At 42.4% G+C, this 15,244-nt stretch overlaps 2 protein-coding genes across 4 annotated transcripts in view; one reads left to right on the top strand and one right to left on the bottom strand.

The window, feature by feature from the left end:
- Positions 1–77: 77 nt before the first annotated feature.
- On the bottom strand, positions 78–4,880 carry LOC147256875 (uncharacterized). 2 transcript variants are annotated; one of them, XM_086210528.1, is made up of 5 exons: positions 4,775–4,880; positions 4,272–4,430; positions 3,411–3,518; positions 1,463–2,114; positions 78–939 (listed from the first exon to the last, which is right to left on the bottom strand). In XM_086210528.1, exons 2-5 carry the CDS (start codon positions 4,416–4,418, stop codon positions 725–727), a joined length of 1,122 nt encoding a protein of 373 aa, XP_086066654.1. In that variant the 5' UTR covers positions 4,419–4,430; positions 4,775–4,880; the 3' UTR covers positions 78–724. The 2 variants fall into 2 exon arrangements, with proteins under 2 accessions (XP_086066654.1, XP_086066655.1); XM_086210529.1 differs by having other exon boundaries at positions 4,272–4,425; positions 4,775–4,832.
- Positions 4,866–15,244, top strand: part of patl1 (PAT1 homolog 1, processing body mRNA decay factor) — a 16,673-nt gene continuing 6,294 nt past the window's right edge. Inside the window, exons 1-8 of one of the 2 annotated variants that reach the window (XM_086210527.1) lie at positions 4,866–5,001; positions 10,467–10,572; positions 10,793–11,005; positions 11,156–11,401; positions 11,777–11,865; positions 12,852–12,932; positions 13,683–13,883; positions 14,792–14,893. In XM_086210527.1, coding sequence (XP_086066653.1) covers positions 4,987–5,001; positions 10,467–10,572; positions 10,793–11,005; positions 11,156–11,401; positions 11,777–11,865; positions 12,852–12,932; positions 13,683–13,883; positions 14,792–14,893 — 1,053 coding nt within the window. In that variant the 5' untranslated portion in view covers positions 4,866–4,986. The remainder of the gene's footprint in view (positions 5,002–10,466; positions 10,573–10,792; positions 11,006–11,155; positions 11,402–11,776; positions 11,866–12,851; positions 12,933–13,682; positions 13,884–14,791; positions 14,894–15,244) is intronic. The other variant, XM_086210526.1, reaches the window with a different exon arrangement.

Raw genomic sequence — 15,244 nt, 5'->3', positions numbered from 1 at the left:
GGGAAAAAGTAAATAGTATTCAGAAATAAAAATGATAGAGATACCTGGAAACTCTACTACGAATGAATAAATGTATTTAATTATTTCAAAACGACACATTATATTGCACAGCATTCATCACATACGTTAAAAAATTGAAATAAAGCCTATTTCCATTGCAGAATTGCTAAAAGTGCAGTAATAAATCTGGTAATCTGAGGGTAAAACGGACACAAAGCATAACAAAAGCCGAGTGTAACAAACACATCCATGTTGTTCACAAGGACATTTACAAATGCACGATTTAATGACGATGTCAGCAATTAAGTAATTGTCAGTGCAATAGTCATAAATGTAGAGCCACTGATAAATCAGTCTGTCTGTCGGATTCATTTGAAAATGACAGAATGAGAAGATAAACATGGAATAAAATCTTTTTTCATTCTGTCTGATCTTATTTCAGTCTCTTTTGTAAACACTGTTCACGATTAAAATCTACAAACACTTTTTCTTCACTTACTTCAGATCTTTACGAGATCACTCCGTTAAAATCGCAACACACTTTTACTTCCAGTGTGGAAAAAGAAATTAAAAGCTCCATCACGGAACGAAACATTTTGCCTGTCTCCTCTAGCTCATTATAGTCATCGCATTACAAATGACTTGTAGCCTCTATATAGAACTGTACAGAATTTCCTGACTTAAATGCATGTTAAAAATTAAAAAAAGTTCACCTCCTAAAATTTTAGTACACATAATCCAGCATGACATGTGTTTGCTGGAAATTTGGAGTCATCCACGGAATCATCTTGGGAACAGTTTCACTCAAGTCCGTCTTCCAGCAGCTCCTCAGCCAGCTGAAACATTTGACAGCCAAGTAGAGCGCTCCAGCAGCGAGGAGGATCCTGACCAGGCCGATCCCATCATCTCCATCTCTCTTCTTGAATTCCTGCACAAAGTCTACAGAGCGAGAGTTGGCTTAAAGTCTGTCCTGTCACATTCTGAAACGTTCTAAATCTAAACCGAAACTGTAACACGGCCTACTGCAATTTTCAAAAAATAGGAAGGTGTGATCGTTGTTTAAGACAGATTTTTCATTATTCATTTGTTGTTGTTTTTTTTTAAATTTCATATTGTGGTGGTGCAGAGATGTCCTGCCAACACATCATATTCTATTGACTCGGGAACACACACTCACTGCAACAGCTGTTGAAAATGAAAATGACAACAATGAGGGAGAAGATAACATTCTCTCTGATATCTCAAGTCATACATGCAGCACATATTAATTTCAATATTAGTCTATATAATAATCACAAATTAGATCTTTTTTTTCTGTAATCCAAAGATATTTTAAAAATGTTGCCAAGATCACAAAGGGTTAACGTCCACTTTCTGAGCATTCTAAGTTTTAATGTGAAGGCTCCTTCATGTGTGAAGTATCCCACAATAGAAAAGCCAAGAGCTGTGATGGCACTTTTACCTCCATAGCTTTCCTCCCATTCAGGAAGCCAATAGTTTGCTCTTATAGCTCTCTGTCTCTTCTTGGATTTAGGCCTCCGGTATTTGCGAACTTCTTTGATGTTGTTCACGGCGGACCCGTTGTTGTGCTGGCTTACAGTATAGTGCACTTGCTTGTCATAGCAGAAGGGCTCTGTGTTGACATACAGCTGCTGGTTGAAGGCTTCTGAGAAGAATCTCAAGTCCTCATCAAAACTCCACGTTCCTATTTGTGTGGCGCCGCTGTAGAACGTCTGCACCGTGTTGAGCATTTCCTGGTCTGAGAGCTGCAGGTCGGTATCAGCGGCCTGAACCTCCTGGATATCCCCATAGTAACCCATCTGAGAGAGGAAGGTGGTGAGATCTAGTTGCGGGTCCTGCAGAGCCACGATCACTTCGGAGTTGATCTCATAGGTCCTGTCAGGATTGAACCTCCCGAAGACAACTGCGTCATGCTCTGTGACATATACCGCCTCCACCATCCTGCTTTGCACCTGGTAACTGATGATGATACGGTCTATATTACTGTTACCATGGGTACCATCAAACTCATAGTTTTCCCTCACATATGTCGGGAGATTTGCAGAAGATGGGTATGTTTCTGTGCTCAGGTTGCCAACTTCAAAGTACATCACCTGGGTAGAGAGAGCAAGTATATAAAACAAGAGGTGAATAAGGTGGCAGGTGGAGAAGAAACCCAGGCTGGTGCAGGGGTTCTCAAGCGTTTCTGCTTCAAAGCCTACCTATTCTCACCTGTAAAGGAGCCCGGACACATTAAAAAAAATACCCCAGTTTTCCGGGCGTTGATTATTGTTCATCTACCTTAAGTGTATTGATGGAAACACACAAGAGATGGTTGTATTGTCTCAAGATGCCACATCAGTTTGAGCTCTGCATCCTCCTCTGACAAGGCCAAATTTAGTGAAATTAACATGTTTTTGTTTTCACAAATTCCATATTCTTATATTGGTTTTTTCCATTTCAAATCTTCCATTATTCACCACACCTACACCACCCATGCCTATAGTTAGCGGTTAGCTTGCCAAACTGTCCCTCATTAATGACATTGTTTCAAGATGGATGTTACAGATCTAATCATCTTCAATTTCTACATTTTTATAAACCTCATATTGAAACATATACTTGTCATACTTTAAATTAATATTCTACATTAATATGAAACTTATTCCCCTCACAAAACCTGAGCTTCAATTTGAAAGCGCTTCAGAGCATAACTAGAGGGCGCTCATGCCCTCCAGAGCTGAGAAACACCGGCAGGAAAAAAGTATAATGAGGGACGCCTCAGAGCTAAACTTGTAAGACTACTAACATCTCACAGTCTAGCGCCAAAACCACCAGATCCTCCTCCTGCAACTCAGGGCAATTCCAATTTGATTGTAGCCTTGTGTTTTACATATTTAGGTTTTCAAATCACATGTGGAGGCGAACGCATTGATAGTGTGAATGCAGTATCAGCCTGCACTATGAATGTGATCGTATCGGCATCATCAGTATCAGCAACTATCGGTCACGTTTTTCATATCTGTCAGTCTGATGGACGATATTTATATATGCCTGGTTTTCTTTTTCAATCATCTGCTACTCACTCATGGGCTTTTCTAAATGTTTTGGAAACAAAGATGAGAAAATTCAAATTCGCTATGCTTCAATGTGTTTTTTCAGGATGTGAAAAATGTAAATAAATAAATTTGTTTTTGTACGGATAAATTAGTAAATATCAGCCATCGACCAACTCACTTGTAAATGTTTTGGCAGATGATGTATCAAAAAAACTTCTATCTTGTATCTTTTACCAGCACACATAATGCAGTTTTGACTTGTAACTCCCTGTAACTGTGCTTTTTCTGATATGTTACATTTCCTGTCGTGAAACAGAATATCAGAGTGAAGAAAGAAAACCTGCACCACACCTGTCTCTTGCCCCTCCTGGGACGGTTCAGTGCAGGCAGAAGCTCCTCAACATTACCAAAGAGGTGGAAGCCGTACAATCCTCTCTCTGGCTGACAATCTGACACCAGCTGTGGCAAGAAACTTTGGTCACTGCATGCTGAACTCCTTTATTACACACATTCAGTGTATTTGAAATTGTCAAACATCTTTAAGCGTTTAACTTCCAGCTGTGCAACCAATCTACCTCCACAGATGGCACCACGAGCAGCTAGGCTAGCATGGCTAACAGTAACGGTAGCTCTGTCAGACAGGGTATTGGAAGCCCTGGAGCAAATGGTCTTGACAGTCAGCTGAAACACTGCATCCACTGACAGGTTCTGCTGCCTTCAAACACGTGGGCTGAGATTATTTTAACCATTCATCCATATTTTAGCATGTTAGGCAACTTTTCAGGTGGTAAAAGGAATCATTTTTGCTGACCCAGCAGGAATTGGACATATCTTTACTGGCTGAGCATCCGCAGAGGACCAGCAGCCCTACTCTGTACCTCGCCTCAGTGTCAGAGCCAGTCAACAAGACAAGGAAAAAAAAACACTGATGTAATGGGTATTTTTGAGAAGATACTCCAAGATTCATGTGTACCCTCTGACACAACTGTGATTACCTGTGGAGGTAAACAGTTGGGGAGTCATGCAGTGTGCGCTGACGTCATGTGGTCCAGATGTAGGCTGCCAGTCATCCAATTAATACATTACATATCTGAGGTGGTTATCAATGTGTTTCTGAAGTGCAATCTTTATCAAAGCAGTGTAATTACGAAACAATAAAAGAACAGTTGGAAAATTTGTGAATAATCTCACAAAAGGGGTCAGTTTGTTTACCTTCATGATGACCACACAGTTCATGAGTTCACAGGTCACACAATGGTTGGCAAACCAAAACAGGAGCTGAAGGCCGTGGCGTGGGAAGGGACGTCCAAACCCCGAATTCATCAGGTGCTCCAGGGTGCAGAGCTGCAACTGAACCATGGTGAGGCTAAACTTCTCACACACACACACACACACACACACACACGCACAGACGGAGAGAGAGAGAGAGAGAGAGAGAGAGAGAGAGAGAGAGAGAGAGAGTCGTTTCAGAGGCGAGGAATAACAGTAAATATGCCTCAGATACGGAACACAAAACGCAAACCTAGAGGAGCCCCGTGAGCTCGATTCTATTTTGATGAAATTGATTATGAGGCACTTGCGCCACTAGTCAGCTGTTTACTTAGCTTTTGAAATTCTGAAAATACTGAACTAATCAAAATAATTAACGATAACCCACACCACAATGGAGGACAGTAATCGGTTATACAGAGGAAGTAAGGTCATGCTTTATTTACCGGTGTTTTTGTTGTCTCTTCCACCAACAGCTCAACGGTTCCTCCTATTCAACATTTTCAGGGCGCAAGCCAGCAACGACGTTCCCCGTTTACGTCAAAATGCGTGCTCGTTCACGTCGCTAAGTAACGCACGTGAAGCGAACGTAGCAACTGCGTCATCTGCGCGCCGCCTCGCTCTCGATGCGCTTCTTTTCCCAAAACCCTAAAGATAGATGTTTCGATTTCAGGTGCGTATCGTGGCCTAAGAAATAACATGTTCCTTCTGTTGAATGTGATTCGGGGTGTTTTAATGAGAGCCAGTGGTACTTCTACACTGCGCGTGGCATTTATGGTGAACGGTGCCTATTGTTTATGCGACTGACAAATTCAATGTGGTTGGCGGCCTGTGAAGCAGCCCGCTCGCCTGATGTCATGAGCCGGAGGGAGGGAGAACGCTCCCCTCCTCAGTTTACAAGGATAAGCCTGTTGTTTCGTGAACTAGCCGCGGTTATGAAAGGACCGTGTACGCTACCGACCAGCTGGATCCGTTCAGTACCCCACTAGTTAGCCGTAGGACGGCAGTGGAAGGTAACTTGCTGCGTGATGTAACGTCAGGATTAGCATTGTAGCTAATGGTTTGTCTGGCTACCTTTGAGGTGACAGAGCACTAGACAGGTCCTGAGTTGCAACGTTGTTTACCTATTTAATTTTATTTATTCACGTAATGGCAATTAATATCCACCGCAATGTACACTTAACGTTGCGTGCGTGGATGTGTGTTTACTGCTATGCATTGAATGATCTGAAGTTACCTTTTCCACGGTGTGATACCAAGTTCGTTCATGGCAGTCTCGGCTAACTGACAATGTTACATTACATCTAAGAGTAGGCTCCTTAAGCGTAGTTGTTGCTGTGATTGTTAAGGTCCCTTGCTCTCTTGTAGCGAGGATATTAAAACGCTCATATTGTGTGTCACGTTGTGCCGAATAAACAGCTATGCTTACCACATTTAAATACTTAAACTGCTACCCTCTTCCATTGAAAATTCCAGATTCCATGAATGTACAAATGATTTTGGTTTCATGTCTTCTTGGGGTATGTTGAATTTTGAATCAGCTTCCAGACTACTTGACTTCTCAAAGGTTCTTGTCTCTCTAGGAATCTAAGAGCATCAGTTAACACAGAGAAAAACTAAAACGTGAAAACGGCGTGAGAGTGTCAAACTTTGCACATTCACCTTTTACATAGTGAAGTTAAAAAATTTAATTATTGGAGCAAACAGAAAAACACATTTTTAGACCTGAAGAGAACTTAAACTCATCAAGCAGGATCTTCAAAGAACTTAATTTTATTCCCTAAATACTGACCTCAATCAAGTATCGTAAGAATGGTGATACTTATAGTGTTCAGCATAATGGTACGTAAGTGAAGTCCGGTATTCTTGCCAACTAATTGTTACAGATTAAATCATCATCACACTCATCACCATGATCTTTAGAATTTGGCACTAACAGAGGCAATGACTTTGTAAGTCCTGTGAAATGGTCTCTGACTTTGGGGAGGGATGGATATTTTAGCACTGTATAAGTTTTGTTTTTGTTTTTTGTTTTTTTTGCCACAGCATCCAAGGTTGGAGCCATGTCCATAAGACGAGTCTGACATAGTCATTTACCCATTACCCGGTACATTTTGGCTACCCTTGGTTTAATTTTAAAAACCAGAACACCTCTGCAGTAACATCTGAGCTGGCAGTTAAGTTTAGGGTAATTTTCTGACGTAGGGTGGCCGTACTGAGTGGATATCTCACGGGTCACCCAGCTGTCTGTGAGCTGGTGGTTGGTGAAAATATCTTCACTCAGGCAAATCCTGATGAGGTTGTGCGATGGCTAGGATGTCTGTTCTGTTTAAATGTGATATGCTGTGAGAAACTTGAAGTTACACTCGCAGTAAAAGTTAGCATGCTGATGAATTTATCTTCTTCATACACATAATAGCTAGAGCCTGGGAACCCCGCACTGACTTCCAGCTCACAGACAGCCAGCTCCCCTCCAGCTACAGATACCCCTGTGTTGTGAAAACATGAGATACACCATAATTTCCCTATGGTTCTCCAATGACTGTTTGCTAATGTTAAGTGTAATGATGTTACTTCATGACGTGTTATACTTTGGGTACCCTTGATTCAAGCTAAAATGAAAAAAAAAAATCAAAGCATATATATGTGTCTGTGTTTGTGTATGTGTATGTATTTATAAAGTATATAATATTTATACACAAATTTAGTGAGCTGTCATTTCTGTCACGCCAGGGGCTTCTCTGTATTGACAGTCCCACATCAGCAAATGCTCCCAGAATTCTCCCTTCTCTGTAAGGGAGGACTTATCAATCTATCCCATATTGATTTATATGTGACAACCTTCCATATCACATTTTCCTGCCAACAAATGAACAATCTAAACTTTGCAGACTAGGACTTCCCCACACACAGCTTTTGATTTAGTATTACTAGTTTCCTTTGAACACTGCAGTTTACTTTTTTTTTAAAACATATTTTCTATTGTCTTGGCTCAAAAATGCCATAGTCAGCCTGGCATTGAGGTTTTGTTCTTTTTATGGAGGGGCAAAAGCACATCATCACTGTAAGAGAAAAGAGGTACCTTCACATGAAATGGAATACAACGTAACAAATTTATTTAAGCAAATGATGTTTCTGTCATTGGTTGGAGCCAATATTGTAACTGAAAATGATAGTGAGGCACACTGCAGCTGTGCGAGTCTCTGTATCGCTTCAAGAGATTCAATCTTAAGTCCCTTTTAAGCTAGATTCAGGTTAGCAGATATTTTTACTACTGACTTAGACAGTATCATAAGGAGTTCTTGTAAACTTGATGAATACTGTGCGCTCATCACCTGTTTCCTACAACAAATGTCGCTGATTTGTAATGTTCTGTTTAGCTGTTGACTCCATTGCAACTTTATGGTATAAAAACACCACAAAGTTATTGTTCCCTTTTCCTCTAACATGATGTTTTAATTTGATGTGTAATGTGTCATTACATTCCAAAAATGAGAAGTGAAATGTAAAACAAAAACCTACACAATTTTTTTTTTTAGCTGATATAAAAGTGCTGTGGTAACAGCAGCGGAAAATTCAGAGAGGAAAACACTACTAAAGATGGAATAGTGTGAATCTTCTGCGTTATCTCCTGACCACCAGATTTATGTTAACACAAAGTGTCACTTGCGCATGATTTTATAAGCAGTTTTCCATACAGAACTTGGCAAAATTATTTAAACAATGTATCAATATTCCAGGAAATGTTGTTTTTATTTCAACGATAGTGAAGTGCCCAGTGTTCAAGGGCTGGGTTATTGTTAGTTGGATTGATTTTGTATATCATGTGCTACCTGGTCCAAATATTGTAGTTTATAAAAAAAAATTTAGGCAAGGCAAGGCAAGGCAATTTTTTTTGTAGAGCCCGTTTTCACAAACAGTTTGTCTCAAAGGGCTTCACATGGCATCATAACAACATCCTCTGCCCTTAGACCCTCACATCGACTGAGGAAAAACTCCATAGAAAACCCTTTTAACAGGGAAAAATCTGAGAAACCTCAGGGTGAGCAACAGAGGAGGATCCCTCACCAGGACGGACAGACGTGCAGTAGATGTTGTTACAGACAAGAAAACAGTTTACAATGCAGAATGTGAGAAACACGGAAATGTTAATAACAGCTGAAGAAGGAAGCTTCTGGAAGGGGAGGCAGGGAGAGCAAGCCAGCTTGATGGGAGACTGGATGGCAGACTGGTTCATGGAAGGGGAGCGCAGGCCGGTGTAACAGTAGGGAATAAGAGGGGGGGGGGGGGGGCGATGCAGGCGGCGGTTGGGGCTCTGGTGGATCTGTGGAAACACAGAGAGACTGCGAGACACCAAGGCCAAACTGCAAAGTGCAACAAGTAATGGTAATGACAGTTCCAAAAATGTGCAGGGAGGAGAGGAGGAGAGAGGGGAGGAGAGGAGAGGAGGGAAGGGAAGGGCTCCATGTAACCTGATGTGTCCCCCAGCGTAAACGTAGTTAAAGTGTCTGCCTCTCTGACCCATGGAGAGAGCTGGTTCCACAGTAGAGGAGCCCGGTAACTAAAGGCTCTACCTCCCAGTCTGTTTTTATGATACTGGGAATCACTAAAAGACCTGCATTCTGGGAGCGGAGTGCTCTGGTCGGACAGTAGGGACTAATGAGCTCTTTCAAATAGGATGGAGCTTTATCATTGAGAGCCTTATAAGTTAGCAGAAGGATTTTGAAGTTGATTCTAGATCCTACATGAAGCCAGTGGAGAAGCTAAAGTGGGAGAGATGTGTTCTCTCTTCTTAACTCCCGTCAAAACCCTCGCTGCAGCGTTCTGGACCAGCTGGAGACTCTTTAGGGAGTATTTAGGACATCCTGACAGGAGAGAGTTGCAGTAGTCCAGCCGAGAAGTGATAAATGCATGCACCAGTTTTTCAGCATCACTCTGGGAAAGGATATTCCTCATCTTAGCATGGAAAAGGCGGTCCTAGTCACATGCTTTATGTGGGAGCTGAAGGAAAGGTCCTGGTCAAAAATGACCCCAAGGTTCCTTGCAGTTGTACTCGGAGTTAGGGTGATGCCATCTAGAGTAGAGATCCAATTCAGGAGTGTGTCCCTGTGGTGTTTAGGTCCAAAAATGATTACCTCAGTTTTATCTGCATTGAGCATTAAGAAGTTAGAGGACATCCAGGATTTAATGTCTTTCAGGCAGTCTTGCAGATGAGTAAGCTGGCATGTGTTGTCTGGCTCCATCGACAAGTAAAGTTGTGTGTCATCTGCATAACAGTGGAAGTTGATCGAGTGCTTCCGGATTATGTCACCTAATGGGAGCATGTAAAGAGTGAAGAGAATCGGTCCTAAAACTGAACCCTGTGGTACACCATATGTAACTCCACTGTACTCTGAATAGTCATTATTAACATTAACAAACTGAAACCTGTCAGATAAGTAGGACTTAAACCATTTTAGGGCAGTTCCTTTAATCCCAATGTCATGGTCTAGTCTCTGTAGCAGGATGCTGTGGTTGATGGTGTCAAATGCAGCACTGAGGTCCAAAAGGACAAGTACAGAGACAAGACCTCTGTCTGAAGCTATAAGAAGATCATTAGAGACTCTGACCAGTGCTGTTTCAGTGCTATGGTGTTCCCTGAATCCAGATTGGAAGGCTTCAAAGAGCTGGTTGCTGTGCAGATGTTCATGTAGCTGCTCCAGAACAACCTTCTCAAGGATCTTGGAGATGTAGGGGAGGTTGGATATTGGCCTATAGTTGGCTAACGCATCTGGGTCAAGAGAAGGTTTTTTAAGTAAAGGGTTGATGACAGCCACCTTAAAGGCCTGTGGCACATAACCTGTGACTTGTTTTAGCTCCTGAAGCTGTTTTACTTTATTATTCTCTCAACAAATGTTGCAAGGGTAAGGGTTAGAGTGCAGCGATGAAAGGGTTAAGTCTTCATCTGCTTAATTTTAGCCAATTCTGCTAATTCAAATATTCCTGGATAGACCTTTTGTCTTTGATGCTTTTCTTAACTCCGAAACCCTGTCCCACCTCCTCCTGTTACTTCCCTCATCTGTTTTCATGTTGTTCTTCTGTTGTCCCCCTAAATTTTTTATTTTGTTCTTTTATTGGGGTGGGGTTTTGTTTTGGCAGTCCCTGGATGAAGACTGTACGTTGGAGGAGGAAGACGAGGGACTGGTAGAAGAAGAAGATGAAATTGATCAGTTCAACGACGACACATTTGGAGCTGGGGCAATCGGTGAGTCATGTTTACATGTATTATACCGTTCAGGCCCCCCGAGGGACACTGTAGTCCTTTCGTAGGAGTCCTTCATGATCACTGGTTGCAAAATTGCATGAGCGTTTATCTCTGTTATCACCCCCATCAGTGGCGCCCTAGAATATATGTGAGGATGACACACGGATGAGTCAATGCTACTGAACAACAACCACTCATTCTGGCTTGTCACCTCTTCCAGATGATGACTGGCAGGAGGAACACAAACGCCTCGCTGAACTTGACGAGCGGGACGGACTGGGAGGGGGGCTTGGGGGGATGGGAGGAGAATCAGATTTAGGTGGAGGTGAAGACTCATCCTCTACCTATGTCTCCACTGCCACCGGCCATCTTCCTCTTCCATCATCCCTCCCCTCAGTCAACTTCTCGTCTTCCTCAGGACTGCCTCGGCCAGGTGAGTGATGTCATCACAGGATAGGTTCAGTTCTCGTGGTTTGTAGTCCATTACTTTATGAGTGTTTGGGAAACAGGTCATAAGATGGGCTTATTGGACTGCTGGTGTTGGACAACATTAGAATTAACGGCAATAACACACCTGTTTCAGATGTGGAAGATCGAAGAAGGGAGGGCGACTTGGCGGAGTCTCTGGCCAGACTCATCCTCGAGGCTGACCCAGCCATTGCTGGGGTTGGGGCAGCAGAGAGGCCTGGGCCTTCCCCCAACTCCAGAATGGCACAGGACTCCAGATCTAGAGTCCTGCCCCAGCCCTCCCCTATCCCACATCCAAACCAGGCGCACCAGCATCCCCATCACCCCCATCACCAACTGCCTACTGGGCCCACAACTTCAGGTGAGGAATCAACGGAGCAATGATGTACTGTCATGGATTTTGCAGCTCAAATTGGTATCTCAAACATCAAGGCTGTGATTACAAAAAGACAGAAAGTAACGTAAGTAAAGTAGTTTTCTGTTTTCAGCAGTTTTCATCTCTTACCGACCAGATGAGCAATTAAGCTGTTCCCCTGTCACTAACCCTGTGTTTGGGGAAATTTAACTGAACATAATCTTTCCTCTAGGAAGCTTGTATTCATTTTCTTTCTCAGTACAGTGGACTTTATTTTTGTTATGTAGCTGTCAGCTAGTTGTGATGATGTGCTTCACTCTGTTGTGGTATTCTCTCTGATGTCTGTATTTTAACTGATGGCTGCTTTGCTCTGATGTTCAGGCCTTCCTCCTGGTCATCCTCCCTCGTCGATGCTGAGCTATCAACAGCAGCAGCATTTACTGCGCAGGGGGCCTCCTCCTATGGGCCAGGTTAGTGTGTTAACTTATAGTCTCTCCTTACTATACGTAAACCCACTTTATTTCAAGGCTGAACAGAAGAGCACCAGAAGAAGCCTCCTGTGATGGTTAAATTGCCTGTAAAAGTAAGTTGCACTGACTGTGCTAGGTATTGGCCATTTTGTCTGGGTCTGTAAAATGATAAAATGCATGATGGCAGGTTTTTCATGCATCAGTGCATGTATATTTTTACAGTTTCACAGATTTTACAGGAAGACTGTATACAGTCTGGACCTCTACTTTAAATAATCATTTTAATGTCTTAAATATGAGCAATTGCAGGGCTCCAGACTGTGACCTTTTTTTTTTGTTGGAGAGTGTGAGAGTTCAATGTTTATCTAGTCGCATTCAAGTGAGTCCATGATCATTATGAATTTGGTAACACAGGAAGAGCAACATTTCAGATGAAAGCAGTCCTTTTTTTCCTGCACTTGGCACAGCTGCATTGCGTTCCGGCTGCGATACGATATCATCCATCCTCCACACAGACAGCGTTTCAGCCACAGCGTGTTTTGCCCATCCAGCTGTGTTTACTTGCTGATCCTGCCGATTCGGTCATTGTCCCTTGATCTATGTGTTTCTGTAATATGCATGTAGTGTACATGGCTATATTGTGTCTGTCTCTGTCTGCTTTTGCCATCAGGAGTTTGCACAGTATGTTTAATTTTTGTAAATTGACCAGTTTCACTATGCCATTCATGTGGGGACTTCCTGTCTGTCCAGATCTGCTCAATGAAGCTTGATGTGCTGTCTGTCCAAAATATACACGCAGCATATTCCCCACCAAGTGGAAAAGTTAGTCTAGAACCCTGAACCAGTATATTGAGATCATATCTTAGGTTTGAGTTCATGCTGGCAAAAAGTTTTGTTTTCATCTAGTTCAAACATTTAAAGCCTACTTGTGTGAAATCTTTTGTGTCAAGACCCCTAACTTGAATTTCTCTCCGTATTGCGCGTAGATGAACTCTCACAGCATCTGGGAGAACAGTATGGGTTTCGGACCAGTCAGTGTCACCCCAGGACTGGTTACACACATGGAGGTGAGCAACACTGCTTTTCTCTGTCACTTGTTACACTACATGGTTGATGTGTTGACAATGTAAATATACAAAATTGTTTAAAAAAAAACCAAACAAAACCCCCCCCCCACACACACACACACTCGTGTTCATTGTGCATATTACTTAACCAAATGATTTATTGCAGTCCAACATCTATCATCTAAGTTGTCTGTATTTTTATGCCTCTGTGCTGTGACAGCCACACCTGGAATCATTAGGTTTTGGTTGTTCATCTGTTTTGGTCTCATAAACAATAGATCTCAGGAGTAACTTGGTTAGGGATTTATTCAGATTAGCTACAATGCCCTCTGGCGCTCTAAGATAACCTCTGAATGCCGCTGATGTACTGGTATATGCCTAGGAACCAGTTATAACCAGTTGTCATTTTACAGAGTAGATTATTGTGTGTTCTTTTCTTTTTCTTAAAGCGACTTGCTGTATGTGACTGAGGTCAATGTGTTGTACTTCAGGGTGAACTTGGAATTTTCTATACGATGAGCATGGTTCACTTTCCAGCAGAATATTTCACTACTGTGTACTACTGTTACATGTGCTGCAGATCCAACCTGCTCCAGAGCAGGCTGAGAGGGAAGACAGGAGGTCAAACCCTGTATAAGCGCTGCCCACTGACCAATCGTGTGTCATGGACAATGAACAGTGTTGACACAAATTTTTCTTGCGTTAAATCCTGTTTGTCATTGTTCTGTCATTGTCTCTCTCTCTCCTCAGGACAGTCCACTGATGTCCATAATAAAAGAGGTGGGCCTTCCCAAACGACCACCTCAGGGTAGGAATGAAGAAGGACGGGATTTGTCTGAGAGGGTTCCACCTCCTCGCTCTTCCTCCCCTGTGATTGGTTCTCCTCCGGTAAGGGCAGTGCCCATCGGAACCCCACCCAAACAACCAATGAGCCACATCCTGAATCATCAGGTGAATATAAGACAACTGTTCTGTCTCAGGATCAAATGTATGTTGACTCCATCAACACACTTTGAGCATTCAATGTCAGACTTAAGACGTAAGAGCTCTACTGGAGCAACGTTTAGTTGTTCTTTTGTCATGAGTCATAAAGGTCTATGTGTAACATGTATATTAAAGTTGGTCTTGTCAGTTGTTCCCATCATGATGAGTCAGTGTGTCTGGTTTAGTTGTTGTAGTTGCCATTAGAGATGAGCATTTGAAGAAATGTCCTGACTCAATCTTTGATTTGACCCTGTGTATATTTAAAAAGCCTGGCAGAAAACCTGCCACCGAGCAGTCATCACTAATTGTCTGCTGCTGAGATCAGCCTCACACGGGTGAATCAAGGGAGGCTTTGCTGCTGGCTTGAATGTCTTCGTCATGAGAAACACAAGATGTCAGAGACGCGAGATGATGAGTTGTCAGCGCTTGCAGTCTACGACCACAAAACCCTAACATCAGCTCAGCAAATTATAGGCTTTATTCAGATGAAATTTCTATGGATTGAAGATTGTAACACATATTTTTGTCTAAACCATAATTAAATATATACATAAACAGCAGTCGCAGTACACCAACAGAGCTCAAACTGAAGAATCTCTGTTCATGTGTGGGCTGTGCCAACTGATGATTCATAATCAGTCCTCGCCGTCCCCCTGATACTTTCTGCAGCATTGTGAAAGTGATTGTATTTCTTCAAGACACGCACTGCACCACACAACCTCACTGATATGAACTAAAGGTTGATCAGATTTCATCAATGATCAGAACCATCCCGAGTGGCTGCACCATATGGTGAATCTGTTTGATGTAGCTCGAATCTCCTTTAACCCTGTTCTCGTCTTTGTGTGTGTGTGTTTGTGCGTTTGTTTGTGTAGATCCACCATCCCACAGCGGTTCATGTGAGAGCCCCGGTACAGCACAGATACCCTCCACCTTTCCCCGAGCGTCTGTCTCCAAACACGCTCCTCAACATAGCTGTGAGTTTTCCCTCCTCTCCGTCCTCCCCGTTAGTCCTTCAGTTGTGCACATACTTCAGGGAACATTCAGGGGGTGTTTAATTGCACTTAACAATAAATTACATTGCATGTTACTTCACTTGAAAGAACAGCTTTGTACTTGTAAACCCGTTGCTAGCTATCTTTTTGACTTCTGTAGGATTGGCCTGTTCTCTTTTATTAGGCTATCATTGATGGGTTTTTTTTCCCCCTCCTTTTGCAAAGTGAATTTAGCCAGCTGTTGGTGGTAGCTTCATATTTACCGTACATACATAAGTAATATTAATCTTCTCTTGAACATTAATAACAGTAATGGAAATACTTTCATTTTTC

The sequence above is a fragment of the Aulostomus chinensis genome, chromosome 8 (genome assembly GCF_037954235.1).
Source record: "Aulostomus chinensis isolate RoL2024-O1b breed Wild chromosome 8, RoL_Achi_v1.0, whole genome shotgun sequence".
In the NCBI taxonomy this organism is placed as follows: Eukaryota; Metazoa; Chordata; class Actinopteri; order Syngnathiformes; family Aulostomidae; genus Aulostomus; species Aulostomus chinensis.
Note: the sequence above shows the minus strand (reverse complement) of the source record. Positions and strands in the feature narration are given on the sequence as shown.